Source organism: Solea senegalensis, linkage group LG21, assembly GCF_019176455.1.
Source record: "Solea senegalensis isolate Sse05_10M linkage group LG21, IFAPA_SoseM_1, whole genome shotgun sequence".
Classification (NCBI taxonomy): Eukaryota; Metazoa; Chordata; class Actinopteri; order Pleuronectiformes; family Soleidae; genus Solea; species Solea senegalensis.
Genome location: NC_058040.1, coordinates 4,936,597 through 4,961,659, shown reverse-complemented (window position 1 = coordinate 4,961,659; position 25,063 = coordinate 4,936,597). Strand labels below are relative to the sequence as shown.

The 25,063-nt window shown below is 37.7% G+C and overlaps 1 protein-coding gene across 1 annotated transcript in view; it reads right to left on the bottom strand.

The window, feature by feature from the left end:
* mast4 (microtubule associated serine/threonine kinase family member 4) overlaps positions 1-19,101 on the bottom strand; it is an 83,865-nt gene extending 64,764 nt beyond the window's left edge. The window contains exons 1-3 of the mRNA XM_044011748.1: positions 18,536-19,101; positions 5,210-5,266; positions 4,083-4,236 (exon numbers count right to left, since the gene is read on the bottom strand). Coding sequence (XP_043867683.1) covers positions 4,083-4,236; positions 5,210-5,266; positions 18,536-18,796 — 472 coding nt within the window. The 5' untranslated portion in view covers positions 18,797-19,101. The remainder of the gene's footprint in view (positions 1-4,082; positions 4,237-5,209; positions 5,267-18,535) is intronic.
* Positions 19,102-25,063: the final 5,962 nt, after the last annotated feature.

The window sequence follows — 25,063 nt, the reverse complement described above, 5'->3', positions numbered from 1 at the left end:
AGTTTTAAAACTCTTATTTATTTTTATTTTGTTTTATTAAATAAATGAATCTTAGTGGACAGCAGTTTGTCACTTTCAATCCTCATGTTTGTTTTCCTGCGACCTTTGAAGCCTTCAGAATTGTGATTTGGCCGAGGCCATGTTGACGTTTTGCAACCAGAAGTTCAGGGGCATCACATGCAACCAGCTACAATTGGACAATATCAGCTGTCAATCACTCCGTTTTCCACTCCCATGTGCTGGACTTCATCTATTTTCCTCTAAATGGACAGCAAGTATTTTGAAGTGGAGCTGAAAATAGTGAAACAGTGATTAAGACCATTACTGTAACTCTTCAAATGTTCACTGATATTATAAATAAAGTGAGAAATAGGCACATTTTTCCCATAATGCTTTTGACTTCCATTTGGGACTTATTTTGAGGCTGTGCAGTATATTTTTACTTCCACAGTGGCATCTTTGGCAGAATCGGAAAACTATGTCCAATTCCTCTACATGGTCTATGATGGACAATTTAGATTTTTGAAAAATAGACTTCTCTGAACTCCACGTCCAAGGAAAAGCACTTTATTTTTAAAGCCTCGTCATGCTTATCTAGAGGCATACTTTGGTATTATTTGATTATTAAAAGTTTCAGTATTTACCTCCTAGTAAATATTACATCATGCTGTTTGCGACCAATTCAAAAGAACTTTAAAAACAAGTATGCTCCCCCAAGCATTCTGGTACAAACTCACAGGACTGGCAAAGCAAATTAAGTTATGCTCAAATCATGCATTACAACTGATTACATACAATCTCAAACTACAAAGTTATTACAGTCACCTTGCTTTAATAAAAAAAGCAAGGCAATGAACTTTTGTCATATTTTGTTTAATATCATAGTTGTTTTTACTCTCCTTTCACAGCTTGTGATAAAAAATGTTGAGAGCTTAAAGAAAAAAAAAAATCACCCTGTGATGTTTCAGTTTTCCAAATTAGAAGCAAACAGCCCACAGTCTTGTTTACTTTATAACAAAAGAACCATTTATTAGTTATTATCCTGAGGCAGGAACATATGCTGATGTGATATGGACTTGCACACATCCAGAGGCAGATTACACACTACACAAGACCAGTGTGACTGCAAAATCTACTGGCAGAGAAATAACATAATATTCATCAATATTATCTCACAGTATAAATATAAATTGCATTAGAAGATTGTTTGTTTGGGCTTCATCTCAACAAAGCAGTGTTGTTCTCTTTCAAACAGACCACCTGTTGTGCTCCCATATATCTACAATAACCCATAAGGTCTCATTCTATTGTGACCACATTTCTGATCAAAAAATAAATATAATTTTTTATTTATAAATGAATAAAGCCGCACAGTGCCTGGACCCTTTGATTACAGCACTGGCTTCACAGGGTAGAAAACTCACGGGTCGAATAGATGCACTGTAGTGTCACACATGATGCTTCTCAGCTGCTCACTGCATTTAGAGCCGGTGGTCACACACGAGAACAATAACATAAGACACAAAGGTCACAGATGTAGGTGAAAGAGGGGTGGAGACAGAAACTCAGTTTATATCACTTAATTTTTCAATTAAGATCTCCATTATGCATTTTATCTTTGACAATACATTGTCCCCGTCCCCAACCAATACTTACAGCTCTTTTTTTTCTACAATTATACAACACTCCTACATGCGCGACAAAGCAGGTGTGAGATGAGACATTTAGATGCAATCTGCAGCTACAACTCCAGATGTCACAAAATGCTTCACTCAGGTCCATCAAATACTTATTGCTTGTCTTTTACTCACTTATTAAAGACAGTTGCTACCTACTACCCACCTAAATCACAAATCCTTAGATTGTTCTCTGCTGACTTCACACATTCACCCTCATCCTATCCTGTAATACTTGATGGCTAATTTAACCCTTCTGTGACCATCCTGTCATCGCCAAAAGGATTTGGCATGCATACTTCTCATAACCGTAACTCCTAGACCGTTTGTTATATCTAGAAAATTCAATTGGATTGGCGATCTGTTCAGGGTGTGACGTTGCCTTTCACTCTATGTCAGTTGAGATTGGCACTGCACCCGGACCGACCCTAATTTGGAGGATAAAGTGGTAGAAGACGGATGATGGATACCGTAAAGTTTGCAGTTTGTGACGTCAGCTTCTCAGTACCGTATTCTAAACAGTTGAATAACTGCCAGATATCGAAATTCAAAGGAAATTGAAAGGAAAAAGGAGCAGAAAGGGACAGAAACACTCATTTCACAATACTACAGCCATAAAATCAATATAAATCCAGGCACGCCTCATTATCTTGATGGTCATAAGAGGGTTAAAAACATTTAACTCTAAAAACTAAATCTGCTGCTTCCGGACTTATAGAGCACTGGAGCCAGAGGGAAACAACCCCCACAGCTATCGTCAGTTTTTTATTTGAATGTTGCTGAATCTTCACTCTTGCACAGAGATATACTACGTCAATGATTCCAAATGTGTCCCCTGATCTCTAAGCAGTAAAAACAAGCAACAATGAGATGGCTCTCATATGAAACAACCCAAAATAAACCAACTCTGGCAGGAAATGTTGTGAATGTCAGGCTGCAATGATTATTAAATTAATGGTCAACTATTTTGATAATCGATCGGAGCGTTTTTTGCAATTATTAAAACAAGCTTTCTGATTTTTCAGCTTCTTAAAAGTGAATATTTTCTGGTTTATTTGCTGCATAGAACAACATTTTCTGACATTTTATGTAAAGTAAAAAAGTCACTAGAGTCACTAGATTTGTCACTAGTCACTTTTTTGAAAAAGAAAATAAAGTAAATAAAATAAATATTCACACGGAAACACGCAGAAGAGCTCTGGCACTTATAAACAATAAGAGCAGACTCCTACTGTAAAGCTGCAGAGAGGGCAGAGCAGCTACTAAAGCAGCTCAATGTTTGTGTACACTATGTCATTCAACTTATCAAAATGGTGAAAATGGAGCTTCTCTCCTGCGTTGGTGCCCACTAAATCATATATGTGTGAGTGTGTGTGTGTTCGGCAGAGAATGTTGATGACTTTTACATGATTTGATATCTAATTTTCAACCACTTAGCTTTTTTTAAAATAATTGTTATTTTGCAAGGCGGGTTGTAACACATTCTCCTGTGGTTTACAAGTTTACATGCACTTAAAATCCACAGCAAATGTTGGCAGGCATGTCCTGAAATTATATATTGATACTCTGTAGGTCAATGAGGCATTTAGCTTGTTGATATCTGGGTCATGTCGCTGCTGTCCGCAGATAATGATATAATCCCATTGGCTTTAAACGTCATGCTGCACCTTGGAATGGCGTTCAGCCAAAGGTGACAATTGATTCTTCTTCTTCAATGCAGTCACAGATGGCCAGTGTCCTTGACATTTGTTGCTTTCTAATATTGTTATTTTTATTTGAACTTATGTGCTTCAGAACTTCTTGCCACATAAAATGGTACCACCTGGAAATGAGTCTGTGGATTATCCTGATTATCTTGGGTAACCAAGACAAATTCTAAGAAACACGTATTTCAAGTTTCTTCCGCCCCCATCCCCAAGTCCTTTAGGAGGTGGTTAAAGGTAGTTAAATTCTCCGACTTCAAAATCACAGTATATAAAATCGACTTTGTCTGCGGTTAGCATCTCATGCGGGTGAAGCCACTGTTACACAATCACACTGAAGAAAAAGACATTAGAGAGGGGGACAGAGGGATTAAAGAAAAGGAGTCTTGCAACACTCTCGCTAACTTGTGAGGCTTGTAATAATATCACATACTGCAGTGTTAAGCTGATTTAATTTTCCAAGATAAAAAATTACTTTAACACGAAAGCCCTAAGATTAACATGAGTTATTGTTTCTCCCTTTGTCGTCAAGCTAACACAAGCTGCAGGAGAAATAGGAGACAAGTGACAGTAGGCAAGTCTCAGCAGGGAGGAGAGAGTGATTCAATGATTTCATGTTTGGTTACTTGTGAACTCTTACATATAAATGCACTGGTGTGGCTCTATGAGACTTATATAGGAAGAGCATCCACAAGAGTGTTACCTGTGAGACCACCTCCAAGGCTCCTTCTTCGCATGTGTTTTCCATCTTCACTGAGATGTCGTTTTAATTTGAAAGCGGGACCCAATCCGTGAGACACCTCTGGGTTACTGGACTTCCTGAAGGACATGGATGGAGGGTAGAGGATGTTGTCCAACTAAAAACAAAAACAGCAAGAAAAACAAAAGTTGGTTTAAGTTAAATAAGTTAAGTTAAATAAACCTTTCATCACATTACAAATATAAACAGTCTTTCCTTTGAAATGTGTTTATATAGCCAAATCAAATATACTAAGCAATGTGAGCCATTTTTCAGATCTTTATGTTGCTTTAAATAAAAATAGAGTGCTGTAGTTGTATGCTGTATTTTCTCTATATTTCGTCATTTAGGGACATTACGAAACTATTTAGTTCTTGTTTTTCCAGGTGTGAGACAACAGTCACATGACCAAAGTAGCTACATTTACTTTTGTTTAGTAAAGTACCACAAGATCAAGAGGGTGCTGTCAATCAAGGTGCTATGGTCCTGTATGCCGACACAAGATAGTTAAGTCTTAGGTTCTTGCCGTTTTAGACACATTCACACCCTCCTTTGAGGAAATCTAAACTACGTAGTTATAAGTCATAAAGATGTATGCAATCTGCCATGGCAAAGGAAAATGTGTATAACATAACATAAAATAGATTAGATATCAGGTGAAAGCTACATGTTATTAGAAGGTAAAAATGTAGGGCAGAAGATTCTCAGGAGTCTTTCATGAAGACAGCATTGTGTTACCAGAATCTGAGATAAAGCTGAAAATCCAAAAAACCTTAGGTAGCCCTAAGGGCAGGGCTCAACTTCTCAAGTGATCTTGGAGGGAGATTCCCACTTACACCTTAAAAACAAAAGGAGACGTTTGATTTTGTTTCTCTTGTTGGGTTTCCAAACCAACAGGGGCAGGTTTTGAATAAAACCCATTTTGGTTACATGAGCATCAGTACCCAACATGACAAAACCTAGCATCTACTTTAAATGTCATCAGAGAGCATAAAGCAAAACGTTTTCATATTAGCCTGGGTGTTTGAAAGCTTTTACAAAAACACACTTTGACACACTGGACAAGTTTAGTATTCTAGGATGATAATGACCTTACGTGAAGCTTGGACCAAATAACAATGACCAGTGGTGTGAGGAAGAGGCCCTCCCTGAAAACACAAAGACATAAATGGCTCCCGGAATGAGGAGGAAGGAAATATCCTCTGCCTTTCTATGGGATGATTTATGATTGCAGTACTATTAAAGGCAACCAAACACTTTTTTTAAGGGTGGTTTGACTTCTAGTGAATGCAAAGTGTGATATCATGGTTCTAAAATGGGGACATCAATTTATGATGCATTAGTGTTCCACATCAGTCTTCAGCTCCTCCATAAGTTGAAGCAGAATCTGTAACATCAGGATCTCATGACCCTTGCATCTTCCAACAGAGGTGTTCATTGTTTGCCTTAAACATATTATTCTCATCAGTGGCAGAGGAGACATCACGGTCAGTTCAACTGACCTGTGACTAAGTTTAGAGAAGAAATATCTGAAGACCATTGGCAGGAATGGTGAACATGTGCATTTCATCTTTAAGCCATATCTAAAACACGCATGTATTCCACTAATACTGCTGGTAGCACACACAGTGTGTGCTACCTCCAGCCCTGATATCATAGAAACTGCTGTATCTAGCAAATTATATTAATATCCAAGGCTTTACTGATGTGACATCCAGTGGGAGGCTTTTATGAATATAATCAAAATCGTTCACCTATGTAAACAGGAAGTATGCAGCATCACAAGGTTTCACAACTTGCAAAGATGAAGCAAATGTTATTAAACTCACTTGTGACTAGTGACTATGAAACCAGTCACTTTTTTAGTCACAGGTTTACAAATCAAAGAAAGAAAACTCCTACGAGTACATTTAAAATAGTGCCAGTGCTCAAATGGCAAATGGAGATTGATAAAACATTTATTTTCTATTATTATTTATTTGTTTATAAATTATGTTCTTAACTGTCTTGTCTTGTGCAATGATTTATTTGTTATATAGAGCAAAGAACCCAGAAAATATGCACATTTTTCTGAAAATCAGAAAACACTCAAACTGACTGATCAAATATCAAATAGTTGAAAGGAATAACCACGTTAAAATAAACGGTGCTATTTTTTTCAGTAATCAAACTAATTACTGTTTCAATCATTACAAAAGAGTTACAGACAATAACATGTGGTGTGTTACTATGATTAAGCTAAAATCATCCGACGAAGCTCTGTCTCAATAGTCAAGGCAACATTTGTCACCCGGATGTTGTCAAAATGCGTCACAGCACCACGATGTTGGCTGTCCCAATCGACACGCATCAGCCAATGTTTTTGAAGGATGCATTTGTGAATATCCTTCGCGGGTGTGTAAACCTTTATTTGTGGATAATTGTAAATGAAACACAAAAAAAGAATACATAATTATGACATACATAGATATCATTTTGAAGCTTTTTGTCATTTAATATTGACAGAGACTTACTAAGTAAACAGTGGTAGCAGATCAGCATGTGTTCAGTGTGAAGCTGTTGAAACCACTTTGTGTGTAAATAAATGCCAGCCAAGTTAATGTGTTGTGTGTCAGGATAACCCTAAAGTTTTCCACCACTTCAGCCATGGAGGGGTTTTTACGTCTCCTTTATTCCTCGACTACAGGCTTTGATTTAATTTTGACAGATAGTCCAGTGTGGTCGAGAAGTTTCTGATGAATTACACACTGGTGACACGTGACATTACCAGACTTCTGCGCATTGATACACATAAGGCTGCTTAGCAACGGTCCATTACACTACAATATCATTTATTATATAATAAATCATTGTTAAACAGAAAACAACAGACAAGCAATTATTCCACCAAGCTGTGTAATACTGTAAGTCACATTTGCCAACATGTCAAGTGCAGTGAATTACAGGAGTAGTGTAGCCATCTTCACTATGTTTTGTTTAGTGTTTATTCTGAACAAAGAGAAATAATCTAACTGACAAATTAACAAAGAATCAGCTGATTAGTCAACTACCAAAATAATCATTAGCTGCAGTCCTAATACCAGGGACTACCTTGGAATAACTTGGCATGTAGCATAGAGTACAATCTGAAGGTAAAATGAACCAAACACAGATTCTTAAATTTTGTTATCAATGCAACCTCTGGCCTATGTCCTGCTGACATAGGCCAGAGGCAGAAATGTGAGCCTTCCTGGAAACAGTGGAGGGCTGCTACAGCCCTTGATCTGATTTTTAATCAGCCAACCATAGCATTATCACCCAATTTTAATTGATCATCTGGTTCATGAGTTAACCCATATGCTACAAGACATCCACACAGAAAGCTTTGATATTAGTTTAATTTCTGGCAGACCAAAAGATCTCTGTTGATTTTAAGAGTGTGTGTGTAAGTCATCAAGTCATAACTTGATTACAACACGGCATTGAGCCAATTGCAGTCAGCTTTCTGTTCAATCACTCATTTCACTTTTGGCAGCAGCCATATTGCCCTTTCACCTACAACCATTCCTCTCTCTGTGCAGCAGAGCTCCAGTAAGCAAGATAAAACCTGACCTGCTCCTCCTTCCTCCATCCTCTTTTCCACCCTCGGCTTCAAACGCAGTCGACAGTATCAACAATCCTTTGTTGTCAAAGCAAAGAACAGACAGCAAGCAGGATGGCCTGCACAACACACACAGTCTGTTGTGTTTACCAACTGAAAGATGAGGTAACCATTACCTATATGCAATGCGAGACAAAAGAGGCCGTATTTCTATATTGATAGGATTATTTTTTACTGTTAGACCATGTGAAACTCCCCAGTCGGATATCATGACGATGACTCTGCAGTCTACAGTACCTAAATCATAATACCCATTCAGCATAAAAATAATATAAAAGATGATTTAACCATATCTGATGCGGATCACTAAAGCATTAAACCTTTAGTAGCTGTTTTGAGTCATTTAGGGCCACTGACAGGAGACAAGTTGTTGACACAATATTGACAAATCCCCTTAAAAAGGTTGTTACTGTGATTAATTTCTTTTTACACATACAGCAATCCAGCAATTATGTAGCAATTGTATCATTAATTTGGTGTCTGACTGCTATTAACAGCAGAGTAAATTGTGTTCAATGTGGGTTTACACTTATTTGCTTGGGAAACAGTTTTCTAATAAACAATGCTGTGCATGCAGAGTAGACAAGTTAAATAATGACCTGAAAAGCTCTATTAGGCTTTATGGTATAATAATTCTCTCTCTATTCATTAATATAATGTTTTTTGATACATTTTTATTATAAGGAAAGAAGCACAAGAAATGGAACTAGGGGCTAAGTGCAAGATTTAGCAGAAGAAAAACAAAGAACTAGAGAAAACTAAATATTAATCTAGTATGAAGGATATATGCCATGAGTCACACAAGCCATTAATGGGGAAAGGAAAGGGAACTGTTTCAATAGTGTGGATAGGATGGATGTGTAGAAAGTAGAAACGCCCAGCAGACGTTTCACTCCTGCTGTTTACCTTTGTCCAGTTAACCAGCGAGAACATCTAAGACTTAATGCACTGGAGGTGGGAAAAGACACACAGCTACAAAGATGAGACTTTTTCTATACACAAGCTTACACAGCTACACAAATAAACCAACAAATGGACAGAACAGCATGAAGTGGACAAGAGCTGTACATAGAGGCATATATAAGAGTGAGAGAGCAAGGCTGTACTCAAGGATCCCCAAGGTCAAGTAGTAAACAACCCGATAGTTCAAGCCAAGGAAAAATGCAGTGTTTACATTCTAGTGTGTGGTTTATGTTACTAGACTGTTGGTCCTGCCTATGACAACAAGTGCAAGTAACAATGTCAATGGTTTTTTTCTTGGAACAGCTGTCAACAGCCCTTGAGACATTGTGTTTTTTACTCAATCAACATGGTTTTTTTTTGCTTTACAAAGAAAATCTATGATGTTCAACATTGACCAAAAATAAGAGTTAAGAGTCTACAAAGAGCTAATCTGAAAAGCTATTATTGCCCCAGGATATTCATTTCGACTTGTTTTATCATCAAGTGTTTATCATTTCACTGAGATGGATGAAAGGAACCTTTTACAAGTGGATACATCCTGTTTTAATGTCTAGCATTGGTTGCTAAGATACCCCGACTACACATTTACCATAAAACAGGAAGGGACCCCACACATCAAGAGGCACTACTCTTTACTGTTTTCCAGTAATCATTTTCCTTTGCTCCACTCATCACTTTACCTGCCATTGTTTCTCCATTGTATCTTTAACAAAACAACTGCGAACAACAAGTACTCATAATAATTAAATCAGTCACACATGTGAATATTACTCACTACTCGACTGTGTATTGTTCCAGAAAATTAAGCCATCAACAACACCTCCCCACCCCCGTCAGATCTCAGTGCTGCAACTTAAATCTGCAATAAATAATCTGAAATCTGCCACATCTGTTTGGATTTTACTTAATCTCTGACAGAGTTCCCAGATTTAAATTCAAGTTACCCCCTGCATTAATTGGAAGCTGCCTTTTCATATAGTTCATTTTTAAAACAGTGGTAGAGAAAATAGTTGTTGTTACACAATTGATGTCTACACATGACATAAATCTAAAACACATAACAGAATGTTCCTGCCCCAGGCAAAAAGTCAGCATCTTCACAAGAGAATGAAGACATGAAAATACGAAAAAAGAAAAGCTTACACTCTTACACTGCAGTTTTTTATAAAATTTCAAGAGAAAATAATTTAAAATAAAGACTTTGTTCAGGCGCATTTCAAAAATAGAATATAAAGGCAGAATAAGCTTTATAACAGTAAACCTCCAGAGTACAGAGTAGCACAGTATCTGTGCTGTCATGATCAGGGCACTGATTGATACCTGTAACTTTGCAAACTTTATTTCACTAACATATACTGCTTCAAGCAACTAAGCTTGAACTTGGGCCATTGGGCTAATATAGCTATGTAGCTGTTAAGGGGTGGCAACAAATATTAAATTTATAGCTCTGTGGTAGTCACCTACAATGCTGGCATGTGGTCCATAATAAGGGTGTGACCAGAAACAGTAGATGGTTTATGGTTTAGTTGGTAGCTATTTGTTGTTTTTTTTTCAATTTAGTAAAATTTCAGTCAGACTAACATTTGTACATGCATTTAACAGTCTGATTTTAGTCTGACAAACACATTGTTCACTTTTTGTGCAATGTGTGTACACAGTGTGAAAAACTGTGTGTTACTTCCTTCTAAAATTGAAAAACCCTATGGAATGATTATAAAATTGTGGTTTGCATCTATATCATCTGTGTGTGAACTCCTCCTCACTTGCTGAGAGAACATGCTCATTGCTACCATTTCTCAGGGTCAGCTGCAGTAGAGCAAACTATGTTCTGGCTGACCTTATCACCCAACATCTGTCTTCTTCAACTCCACCCGGACTTCAGTCAGGCCCCAGATCTCTCTTCCCTTGCTCTCTCTGCACTCAAGACCTCAGTATTAACACGAGGAAAACAGCACACTTAAAAGTCTCACGGCCCAAAATCCAAATAACTATGTCATCATAAGTCTCCAAGGGCTACTCTCCATTTCAGTCAACCACAGTAGACTATATTTTTCTCCTTAATACTGTCCCTATTTAAACTTTGTGTGCCCTCCCTGATGGGTAAGGTTTCCTGTGAGCTGAATTTGAGTTATTTTCTACTTCTCAGCGATAATAAGTATGGTTATATTAATAATAACAATAATAATTAATGCATTGCAATCAATTTAAACCAGGCATTATTTGCACCTATTAAGACATATTTCACTTCAAGCTCCAGTGTATAACTTCTGTTGCCAAGTGTCAATTATGCCCAGACTAACCCCACAACTCAGGTGAACTCTTGGTTTCAGTGAACCGGGGGGGAATTTCTTGACCTTAAGTTTGCTTCAATCTCATTTGAACAGTGTGGGTGTTGCACCTTCTGCAAAACATATCACTCTGTCACCTCAGACACGAAAACACAGCGGGTCTGGAGGTCCCAAAAAAAAAAAAGTACATGCTATTCTGGTGTATTTTAACAGGTGGTTAGACAAGGGTTAGAGGTAATAATTCAGAGACAGATTCAATAATAAGTCCTCATTCAACTAGTCCATATGTATCAGGTTGTTTTTTTAAACCTGTCACTTACACCATGGCCAATTATTTTACTTGGTAAAAGTTGGGGGGGGTTCCACTTTGAAATGTACAAATAATGCATGAACATTTAACATTTATAACACATAAGATAACAAATTTCAAGCATTTATGAATGTACAGTATTTGTCAACATAACTTCTCCTTGGAAGACATGTACAACAATGTTTTTCTATATTGTCATTAATGTACTGCCAATACCCTAGCATCTAAAAGAAAATACTCAAAATAATCACCTTAAAAATGCCTTCTTATTTATCAAATCAGCAGTGTCACCAGCAGGTGCCTCTTACCTTGCTTCCCTCAGATGATGTACACTGAATTACAGTTAAATTCCAACCCAGAGACATTTTTGTTCGGGCATCAACACACTAAAGCCACTGTATCACCTTGAATGCTCAGTCATGACAGACTGTTTGATCGAACCCAGACCTGCATGCATACAAAAGACAGACGAGTCAAAAACCAAAGATGGTCCCTTGAATCCACAGAGGGAGTTTAAAAGAGTCTTAACCAGATTGTGGTAATCCTCTTAGCTGTGAAGTGTACACTGACACTGGACAATGTCCCTGTGATCACCCTGGTTGGCTGCCTGCTTAAATAAATGGCAGCTTTTTTTTCTTTTTTTGGGGGGGGGGGCAGACCACAAGGTTAGAACCACTGCAGCTAGTTAAACATTGTCAAACTGAAGAAAAAGCACCAATGCAATACCCCACAGTTGACTTTAACATTAGGGAAGTATAGTACAAACACATTTAACAACCAAAGATTATGTCCAACTAAGAAAGAAGGCAGAGAGGAGAAAGGTACTTGGTTGCGAAATTAGAAATCTTAAAATAAATTTGATTGCTTTATTCAATCTCTAAAATGGTATTTACCCACTGTCCCAACATTACCGTCCACAGAACAATGCAATATACAGACTAACAATAACAACACTTAGTGAGCTCAGGCATCACACTGTGTGCCAGTTGAGTCACTGTTTTCTTAGGAGGAAGCCCAACCCAGGAGACACCACATCTAAGTAGTTGACTTCTGACAATAAACTTTTACTTGTCTACTCTTGCTCTAGATTTGTATGATCTGTATAAGCATCACCAACACATCACTGTCATAGAGAATTTTCCCCAAAGCTCTTTGGGATCTTAATGTGATGAAAGGTATATTAAAATCAATACACATATAACACAGTTAGACTGAATTTCCATCACTGTGTAATAAATCAATCTACAGTATAAGACAACCAAGAATAGTGGCAACAGTAAACTTGACAACTGTTTACAATGTTGAGGCACTTCAGGACCAAACAAAACTGGCCTGGTCTGGTCTGAGAGGAGCAGCAGTGTTTACAACCAATATGTGGTTATATAAAAGAGTTAACCATGAATCTAAAATGAAACTCCCTCCCCTCCCTTTACACTTGTAAGCATCAATCAAAACAATTTGTCTTCATCGTATAACACAGGCACTGCTATCTGGACCAAATGAACGTGTCACTGATGAGATGAATGTGTCCTGCTAATCTAAACAGAGTGGCTCTGACCCAACAAACAAAACCTTCCAGCTGTTTTAATCCTGAAATTAATTCAGTCTGCCGAGTGTCACACATGGTTAATTCTTATTTGAATGAACCCATTACTCACTGCAGGGCAGTGTGACAGTTTGCTCAAACTAAACTGCTCCACAGGGCAGTGCTGATAAAGACATGCTTATTTTGTCTTTATGAAGTCATTGTCCTTTCCTAAGTCAATGCATGTGGGCTGGGGCTGTTTTATAGAGCCATCTAAATATTGACTGTTCTCATAGTGAAGACCGTTCAAAATGATTTGACTACTGCGTACAGTACACACACGGACACAGACACATAGTGCGAAAGCCAACAGCTGACAGCAGCAGATGAATGGGTGTTCTATTAGAAGGAAATTAACATTCAGTTAGTAACGAAACAATACACAGAAAATTTGATGGAAAAACCGGGGTTACTTGAGCTAATAGGTTTGTTTCATCACGCCAAGAGGAGGCTTTTGTATTTAAACATTGAATGAAACATATTTTTTTATGGCAAACTTGTTGGCAAAAGGGTTTATTTACACACCCAGCAGTTAATTATGAGAAAACGTAATCATTCATTTGGAGCTTTGTTACAAGCCACTTAGTGTGTGCAGCTTCCATAGACTGCTTTTAGTTTGGTATTTGACACTCACAGATGCATGAGTGATAGATCGGACTCTTTAGCTGCCAAATGCTCAAATATGTCCGTCTGTCTGTACAGATAGAGCACAGCTCTACAGTTTTTAGAGTTTTATCACTATGAACAGCTGCTGGAACATTTGAGGGGAGTAAGAATGAAGCAGCCCCAGAAAAAGCCATCTGTACAAGGACCAGGAAGACTTACAACCAGGTAATATGTATGTCGTTGATTATGGACCTGTTATCTTTTTTTCACTCAGTCATTGGATGTTTTGTTTTATAAAAATACAACACGTAAAAATAATTTAACTTAACTATTCGGCATGCTTGAGCAAAGCACATTCTGCAACTAACCCCACCACTGGGGAAGTGGCTCTGTTTGTTTTGGTGCTTACACTGTGTGCCGAGGATAATCCACCTCACTGTCAAGTAACTACTACACCAACATCTGCAGTCACTGCCAAGCCTGGAAGAATAAGCCAAGCGTGTGGGAAGACAAAGAACATTTTTTCTCTTGGGAATAATATCTCATTGCTGTAGCAAAAGGCCCTCTGATGTATGCTAAAATTACCTGCTGACTTTAAGCTTTTATGACTTACACATTGGTGGAAATACAGGTTTTAGGGATTACACATTGTTGAAATTGCAACATAAACGGCTATAATCCACAGGGTCATTTTTTTTATTATTGTTAGCGTAGCCGGTGGAAATATGAAAATATGGGACACATGATCAATGACTATGAAAGAATATAAAAGCAGAAGGACATGCAAAGATATGGAATACAATGATTAACACACCAACACATTATGTAGCTGCTGCGTTCAGCACACTTATCTTAAAACTACAACTGTGTGTAAAACTCCTACATGCAGTGAAAAGCACAGAGGAATCCCTGAGGTCATTTACAAAAGAATCAGCTTCTTTGATATGTTAACATTAGATAGACAAAACAAAATCCATAAATCATTAGATTAAATGAATTTATGTTGATCCAGGCTTCACATGTCAGATTATCAAGCTGCAACAATAAGACTAAGAAATTCATAGTCAACTGAAAAAAGCTGCTCAAAAAACAACATGTTTTAAAAAATCCCAGTTGTATCACTAAATAGGTTTAGCTTTTGGAATGCTGCTCATAAAAAAGATCAATTTAATGGTGTGGATTTAAAATGCTTTAATCACACTTTTGGAAAAATAACCAATTACATTGTACTGTGTATCTGGCCTATTTTACAAGCTGACTTCTGAGTAGCCTGCAGAACATAACATAGTTATGGTATGTTTTCAGACAGTGAAAAGCAGGTGCAATTGCTGCTACTGTCAAACTTAAGATTGAGCCAAAATCTGTTTATAAAACTGGACCCTATCACTTGTTTAAATATCTTACTGTCATTTTATCTTGTGCATGAAAGCAAGGTTTATGTGTAGGATATTCTCATCTCAGCTGTAGATAATGTTCTCCGTTACTGCCCACAACACTGGACTGATTTAGATGTTTGGAATGGATGAAGACACGCGACGACACGGAGATGCTGTCAAGATTGGCATTAAACCAAAAAGTTAGACAAAAACCATGGAGCCCCATAGAAAGCAATGCACCCAATGAAATACTGCACTCACACTGGGATTGGATACAGAGTGGTAAGCTGCTAAGCATGAAGAGTTGATGTCATGTAGCTACTCTAAAGAGTTCCCATGTTTAAATGCACAGCAGAAAATCAAAAGTCAAAAGGTTAGAGTTCCCTGATTAACTCTTATGTAATATCACCAGAAGGCTGCTCTGCACTGCCAAGTCATCTGACCTCCTGCGATGTTGGTGTCTATTAAATTAAGTCTGACAGTTCAGGTTACATCTCTTCCACTGGCAGCTTAAGAGAGGTCACTGGTTTTAAATTCACTTCTGACGTACAGTTTAAATGCATATGGAATAACAGCCATAGTGTTCATCCAATTCATGGAGTCCTGGTTCAAAATAAGAACAGCTGGGCCTTTAAAGTCTACTTTAATTTGTTTAAAATACAGTTAGGACAAAATGTCATGATCTGATTTTCAATGATGCAGAGCATTAACAAAGACAACAAGCAACACTAGAGCACAACAGATGGAAATGCAATCATGCAAAACAACAAAAACTGTGTTACAACAAAATAAAAGGCTAATATTTAAAACAGTTGCAGGCCGATTGCCAAGTAAATCCTTAAAATAACAATGCCTGACAAGACATTGATAATAATACTAAAAGAAATCTGTTCTAGTATGAGGAACTTAACGCACCAGCCAGATTGAGTGCGGAAGCCAGAGTTCATATGCAGCAGCAATGTCAGAAAAGTGCATTTAGGCCACAGAGATGAGTGTTAGGACGGTAAATGGATTCTAAGGGCCCAAGTGAAGTGACAGCTGCATGTCTTACACCAAAATTACAAGACATTGTTCCAAAAATGTGGGGGGAAATGTTATTTTAGCCAAATAAATACATTTAAATGACATAGAAAAACTAAGAAAGAAGATGAAAAAGGAGACCAGACTTGGTCCTTGGCCCAGCGTCGTCTGTGATCCCTCTGCTCTGTCGCCAAGCCACATAAACAGAGCACCACTGTTGGCAAACAGGACACCGCCCTAGGAGTTAGTTCCAGGGGATGTTGGCACCTGACAAGACAGTCTAATAAGTTTACAAATACTGACAACATGGGAGGGGAATAAAGTTTGGGCCCAACTACAGATCTGGGTATTTGCATTTTCCAAGAAAGAAAGCAACTATTAAGTTTTCTGTTTCAAATATGATGACTGCACCTTTCTTGGCCTTCCCAATTAGATTCAGTCAGCGATGTTCTGCTGAACCACCTCGAGGCATTGCATCTGAGTGACTGTGACTCAAAAATGAATCATTTTTTGTATTTTCCCCAGCTACTTCTATTAGACAGCAAACCACACCTACAAGATCAAGTCATGTGGCAAGATGTAAAGGACTGTGGGTTTTAAAAACTCAAACACGCCCTTGCATGTATCAAATTTAATTGTTCTTATCCCATCTAGTCAAACCAGTATATGCAGGAGCATCAATGTAGAGTCATTTAAAAAGCAGAACCATCATGCAGAGACATGGATTCTTGTTTACTTCATAAATACCACAAGACATTAGGCTAGTTATGTGCCGGTATAAACCAATTATGCAAATGATTATGCAAATTTGTGTGATGACCCACTGCCACAACAAGTTGGTGAATGAAAATACACCACTAGTCACTTTATTTTAAACCACAAACTAAAGAATTATTATGAATATTCTCAAATATTCTCTAAATGTGATTAATATATGCCTTGATATAAAACCTCTATAACTGTCTGGGTGGTTAGTGTGTCAAGAGTTTAAGCTCCGTCTGTTAGTGTAGGTTAAAACACTTTATGGCTGTTTTCCCACAGTCGACAAAATGGTGAGAGATTAAAAACAGTAGAGCTGCAACTAACAACCAAAATTATTGACTTTTAATTATTTATTTGTTATCAGAGCAAAGAAATGAAGAAAATACTCACATTTAAGAAGCTTAAACGGAAAAACAAAAGTTAAGTTAAGTTAAATCAAGTTAAAAATTAAATTAAGCGGAAATCTTGTTTTAATCATGAGAAAAGCTTTGAACATATTAATCGATTATCAAAATAGTTGTTGATTAATTTAGTAATCGATTAATAATTGATTCATCGATTAATTGTTTCAGCTCTAAAAAAACAGACAAAAGTGAGAGAGAGAGAGAAGAACAGAGTATCGAAAATAAGGCTGAAACAATTACTCGGGTAATTGATTATTGATCAATCATCATTTCCAGGTATGAGAAACACAGATCAATATTATTCAACATTGTATGGACCAAATGATTCCCCAGTTAATGAAAATAATTGACAGATTAATCGATTGTGAAAATAACCGTTAGTTGAAGCCTCTAATCGGAACTATTAAGTATCGAAAATGATTGTAACTTTATTAAACAGTGTCAGGATAAATTAAATGTCTGCCCTTCACAGTTGAGGTCATTATCAACACACAACAACAGGAAACACAAAGGAGATTCACTTTGTTCTGCTGTTGGGAATTGATCTCCAACAAAGTCAAAAATGGTGAACGGTTCCATTTTTAATTTGAAGAGATTTACAATCTGTTGTAGAGACTAATGAAGTGAAACAAAACAAACAGCTCGATATGACCATGATGGGTCCTGTACTTTCTTGGTACCATAGTATCATGGTACGGTACCAAATGGTAAAGCTTTTCTGTCATCCAATCTGAGTGTCAGAGGTCTAGCTCCTTACCGCACCAATTTACTCTGGTAAATTCTTTTTCCCTTCTTTTTGGCAGCCTCTGGAATTTGGCTGTACAATGGTTTTTTCATGGTTTTCCAATCAAACTTTGGAACAACATAATTAGCCAATTGCAAAGGTCGTAATTTAAATTATTTTTAAATTTAAACTTTTTACTGTTTTTTTTAAATGGAACTCAAAGATATTGGAAACAATTCCTATCTTTTCATTTCCATCCTTGGGTTAGAATATAGAGGAGTTACTGTTTTGACTTCACTAAAGCTTTACTTGGAGCAAATTAGTTGTTTAGCCCTGCTGTTGACATAATTAGAATTAGAAAGTTGTACATCTGCATAAAAACTAAATCAGACAAACAAATGAAATATATTTACATTTATTTATTTATTAAGGTTTTCTTTGCTTTTCAATTTAAAAAGTTCACATGCATCTAACCATATCGTTTCCTGCAAGGTTATTTGACCATCAGGTGGAATGTCAAACCCACTTATACCTGTCATTTTCTTAAAGGGCGACCCAATATATATATATATATATATATATATATATATATATATATATATATATATATATATATATATGTATATATAATAAATAAATAAATAAATTAATCTTATATATTAAACAAAAAGTATTTTCAGAGGGAAACAGAGACTCATTGCCTAACTCAAGTCATCTACAAAATGTGTGTGGTGTTTACCTTTTCGTCTTCGTCTTCTTCATCCTCTGTTGTTGCTTCCTCCTCCTCCACTTCCTCGCGGTGTTGTGTCTTTCCATCGCCCCCCACTTTGCCCACGCTCTCGGTGTCCGAGCTGTGACTCTCTCCACTAACTTCAGTCGTTGTTTCTTCAGCCTCGGACAAAGTCTGTGAACCGGACGACGTCGACAGGCTCTCACTGCGGGTCCCAGCAGCAGCAGCAGCAGCCGCCGCCGCCGCCGCAGTGAGAAGGTTATGCTCCATAGTGTTGTGTCACTTTCACAACAGCGCCATAAAGACGCAGTAATTAGCCGTTTAAACGCACCTGTGACTTCATGTTCCTGATGAGCTCGTGTGTGTGACAGAGAAAGAAGACACCGCCTTCTGACACGAACAGCAAAACAAAGTCCCACTCTCTGCTCAGATATTCATCAAAAGTTTACCGTCACGCCTGAAGGCTCCACTCCACAGTTAAAGCCGTTGCTGCCCCTCATGTGGTCGCGCTTAACATCCACAGCAGCATGTGGAGCCCACGGTAGTGGCTGTCACTCACTCACTCACTCACGAAGTGCGCGCACACAAGTGAAGCCGTTGGTGTGGTGCTCCCAAATAAACCACGCCCACAACGTGCGAGAGTGGGCCAATCACATGAAGAGCTGCTGTCAAACACAAGGGAGGCACTTTTAACCATCTTTAGATGTGAAGGTTGTGCTGGACACGCGCACTACTAACGAGCAGGGGTGTCACACACAAAAAACAGGGCCCAGTCCGTTCAGCCCCAGTGGGCCCCCTTTTGATTCTGACACTGTTGCACCTGTGAGTAACACATTCATCTCAGCATATTTAAAGCTGGGGTGGTCAACACAGTTTTGGGATTAAGGTGTAAGTGGTCTGTATTTCTATAGCACTTTTCTAGTCTTGATGACCACTCACACTTACATACATCTGTGAATTCCGACTTCCGACATCAGCTGGAATGCACCATTATTACCTCCTACGAGGTTTTAGCATAGACTGTGTGTAAAATGGAAGTAGCTTTCCATCAAACTCCTTTTGTGAAGCTGTGAAAACCCAGTCACCTGCAACCAGGCACATATTGAACAATACTACCTGCCAGGAACAGCTGCTCAGGATAATGTTTACTCACAGTATAAATCAAGTAAGAAGTAGACTCATGTTCCCACAGGCTTCCATTCAAATGCAGTTATTTTTGCAACTAGCAGTCTCGCCCCCTGGTGGTTATTTATTACAGAAGACAGATACTGTTGCACCTGAGGGGAACAAATTAAATTAAGCATATTTATTGGCAACATATTTTTGATGTTATGACCTCCAGAACGGAGGTTGTGTGTGTGTGTTGTTAGCCATGTCTGTTGACTGTGAGCAGCATGACTCACAATTTTCTGTGGCTGTAGTTTATTAACCAAAGAGGAAATGCTTAGACTTGGGAATCAAGATTGTTTTATCTGACTTCTTAACATTTGTTGACCTCGTAAGATAAGGTAGTGTAATGACACGATGAGCAGCCTTGGCAGAGACTTTCCCTCTCTTAATGATTTTTCCTTTTTTTTTAATCAATAAACCAGGTGACCTAAGAGAGAGAGCTAGACCCCCCAAGGTTCTGTTTCACAGCTCACAAACACAGTGTAGTTCAGAAAGGGAGAAGGCACCTCCTATTGGCTGCTCCGCAAACAGCTGATCATACTCACTGTTGGCGTTGATGTCGACTGATGACACCACAAAGCAACCTAAAACAAGGAAAAGAGAAAACAAAAATGACACAATAATCAGTTTATGATATTTCTCCCAAACATCTTGCATCTAAGACGAGTGCATCACTCCAAAAGCGCAATCTATTCATATATAATATTTCCCTCTGCGTCATATTTTTCATATTTTAACGTTGGAAATTACGATCAAGTGTTAAGTTTCAGAGTTGAGGTGAGAGCAAAGAGGCTTTTTTTTCCCTCCTTCTTTTAAGCAGATGAATGTTGAAAACATCATTTTCGTGTCAGACGCTGCACAAACATTCTGCTCAGTGAAGCTCAGAAGTCTAACAAACAGTAAAACCCACATTAGTGGACACATTTAAAATGAAGTTCAGACGTTCTTAAATATGAAATAAATTGTATAATGATAGAATAATATAGAAATAATCATGTTACGTTTATCATGACATATGCACAGGACTGAAAAGTGCAGTTGGAGTAATATGAATAAGAGAAAAACTTGGCTCTAGAGAGCGACCCACATACATTTTTGCGTGTTACCTGAATGCTAAGATAGCCTTCAGTGCATGTTTTAGAGCGGAAGGTTATGCCAGGGTCATTAGATCCGTCTAAAATTATACACACTGATCTTTTACATGTCATGAGTTACTTACTGCCACTGAGTGCAGCTGTATGTCAGTCAGGAAATAGTTTTATGATCATTTATTCGACAAAAATACTCCAGTACTACACCAGGACATTCAACACAGACAGACCATTAGAGTAGAAAAAAAACAAAACAAGATTAATTCAATTCAATTGCTGCTATTAACTGAGACAGCAACTTTAAATCACACATTTTTATCTTCTGAAACAACCTAAGTTGATTGTGTTTTTGATGAAGGAGCCCCATCCCTCTGGATGTTGTACACCAACTGTATCACAGTGTTATTTTCTTATGAACAGATTAACAGGTCACCCACTAGGGGGCATAATTGTGTAAATATCTGCAATTATGCTTCTGTATCTTAAGCTGTGCTGGCCACATGGTTAAAGTAAGGGGGGTTTAAATGATCATAGATAGATTTACATTTAAAACAAGTAAATAAACAACAAAAAGAAGTAAAGTAAAAAAAAAGAAAAAAATATTAAAAGAAAATGTTTCATTAAAAAAAAAACAAAAAGAACAAATCCAAACTTTTCCCCTGTGGTGTACCCTCAGGGGTCAATCCTGGGGCCGCTTCTGTTCAAATTATACATGATCCCACATTATCCACAACAACAACTTTGTCTATTATAGCTATGTGGACAACTGATCAGTGTGTAGGAAGAATAAGGTATCATCGCATCGAGCACCATCATCAGTTCATATTGCATTTGGAAATTGTCATTGCAAGACAATGGTGACATTAGCATTTAGCCTAAAGAACAGTTCCAACAGCTTTACCTCAGCTGTCAGTCAGTCATTATCTATCTCTTTATCCTCCACCAGAGGGTCGCGGGGGGGTGCTGTGCCAATCTCAGCTACATTGGGCGATAGGCGGGGTACACCCTGGACAGTTCGCCAGTCCATCGCAGGGCCACACACAGCTAGAGACAAACAACCATTCACACTCACTCCTATGGTCAATTTAGAGTGTCCAATTTACCTAATCCCCACATTGCATGTTTTTGGACTGTGGGAGGAAGCCGGAGAACCCGGAGAACCCGGAGAGAACCCACGCACACACGGGGAGAACATGCAAACATGCAGAAAAAGGCCCTTGTTCCAACCGGGGTCTTCTCGCTGCAAGGCGAGATTGCTAACCACTACACCACCGTGTAGCCCCTTTACCTCAGCTGTTGATCTGAAATTAAAACTTCATAGATTAAAACAAAATAGACATGTCAAAAACATTGAGTAGGCGTCCAATTTTTCTACTCAGGCAGTCGTGGGCATACATTTTAAATACAGCAATGCATGTCGTCATCTTTATTTTAAATCATATGCCATAGTTCACTGAATGGTCAGAGCTGCCCGGCTATTACTCTGAAAAAGAAGTGATTCTTTCCCAGAGGATGTTTTTCAGAGTAATAGCTTGTGACTTAAAATGGATAAAAGTGGTCATGACCTCTGAGGTCACCTCCCCTCTGCTCTTGTAACCCTTCCTTCTTTTTTTCTTGGGTTCCAAAAATGACAAACCATTCTGTCAACACATATGACATGCACTTTCACCTGAATGTCATCCTAAACATGATAAACATCTGCTGAATACACACATACAGATTCTCCATTTATCCATTTTCTTTTAGTTTTTCTTATCCACGTACAGTATGTATACAACTATCAACCAGTAGTAACTATATGCAACACATGATTATGAGGAAAACAGCAACAGCAGATTATTTAACCACCACGTTTCGCTGCATTTCTTTTATGTACACACAAACAAACACAAACGGGGTTTCTAGTAATGTCTCTACTGTCTTAGTCACACAGTGGCTTTTCTGGAAATCTGTCAAATCGAAACAACAGTGAACGTCTGACACTGTGGTTCGTTTCTGTGAATGTAACATTCATAAATGCAAACGTATAGTCATGAACACCAGAATTTTGCTTATTCAATTTGAAATTCAAACAGTATTTACATATTTACGGTTTCTGAAAGCTGAGAAGTTGCACGTCAAAGCCGAGGAATCAGCGTCTTTGTCACCAGAGAGGAGATAGTTGGAAAAAACACCTGTACATACTATACATTTTTTGGCCTGTTTTTGGAAATTGAGACAAAGACGACATTTAAAATGTGTTAAACTGTTGAAATTTCAAATTTGAACACACAAAGTCTCGTGTTCGTGTACAGTGTTTTTCTTCTGCTTTTTTTTAACTGCTTTTGTCCATTTTTGTCCAGAATAACTTTCAATATCTGGAACTATGGTTAAAATAAGCAACAACAAAAAAATCCAGACGGACATTTTAAGGCTTAGGTGTTAAAGGGTTATGTAAAATGTGGAGAAAAATCAAAAGCCATCGCTAAATTAACAAAACTATCGGAGGAGAGGTAAAAACAAAGAGCCTCCCTACATACTCTCTTTCCTCCCCCTTTTAAACTTCCCTCCCCACAATGAAGCCTTCTCCCACCTCCACTCAGCACAGGAATACAATCACTGAAATGAAGCACAGGGGAGGGAGAGAGGGAGAGAAAGAGAGGAACGAGAGACGCTGCAAGCAGCTAAAGAATATGTTTCCTACAGAGAGTGTCCACTGGAGGGCGCTGTTCACTGATGCTAGTGAAAAGAGTTGGAGAAAGAACATGCATGTGCCACTCAAATATTATGCTTTGGATTTCTTATCAGCATCAGAAACTTTATTGTCATCATGACAACGAGACGTTGCAAGTTCCCACTGCAGACATTACAAAATATAGAAAAATACCAATTTTAAATAAATATAAGGATAAAGAACAGCAGTTTAATCCAGGGCAGGGATGGAAATGGTTGTGTTTGAAGCCAGACATACAGTATTATAATAATAATAATAATAATAATAATAATAATGATAATAATAATAAGAAGAAAAATAAGAATAATAACAATAATAGCTCATTGGTGGACATGTGATGATGGAGTAGTATACTTGTGTTGTATTGAGAACATTCAGAACATTGTATAAAATACTGTAAATATGTAAATATTTAGTGATGAGATAAAGTAGTCTATAAATTGAGTTGTATGTAACAGGAATGAGAACATGTAAGTTTATACTTCTTCCTTCCCCTTTTCAAACATGTGACAAGATGTAAATGTACAGTATGTGATGTCAATGTAAGTGTTGCACATCTAAAAATATAGAAAGTAAGAAATTGAAAGATAAACATGTTAAAAAAGACTACAACATCCTAAACTAACTGCTATGACAACATAAACTTAGGCTGTTAGATTTACAATAATTCTGACACAAAAACATGTTTATTTTTTCTCTTTTTACTGATTTTTTTGGACTGTTTTTCAGTTATTAAGAGGACGAGTTTGTCTTCAAACGTAACTGAACTGAGATGAACCCCTTGGGTTTTATGCATCAGCTCAAAAAACTGTCATGTTGTTGGTCAACTTGGTCAAGTCCTACAATAAATCTAGTCCTGTGTAGAGATTAAAAATGAAATAGACTCACAAATGCACGTCTATTTCTCACGAATGCACCAAACTATTTTTTTTTTTTTAAATCTTGACCATTTACATCAAATCTTGGTGGAAATATTGATGTACGTAATTCCAACCACACCAGGAAGTCACTGAACATCAGATAATCACTTAACAACACAACCTCAAGCTTCAGATGTAAGTGAAACGCAAAGAGAAAAAATATACCATTTTAACACATTTTGACATGATTTTGTACCATCATGTTACGGTAAACACCACAAAAAAGAAAAGAAAAAAAAAGTAAACAAGAAAAAGATCTGTGTGATCAAAGAAAAAAGCCACACAATCTCTTAAATCTTGTGAGCCACGAATGAGTCGCAGCACCTCGCTGATCTTAGGGATGATAAAGAGCTAAGGTGGGGAAATTTCACACATGAGAAAAACAGTAGGCTGGCATCTACGCGTTTAACGGAAACTGGTTTCCTGTGGCAAGGATCTTTCATGTTCTTTTCTAATTTTAATCACTGCTCTATTATTTTTGGAACAGATCCGATTCCTCTCAGTTCTCCCCCTAATTGTGTGTATACCTGAATGTCAGAAACTACTGCTTTTAACTTCTTCTTATCAGTTGAGAGGACACAAAGAAACTCGTACCACAAAAACAACCCGGGGTTTAAACTCACACAGCTGACACAGAGAGTGT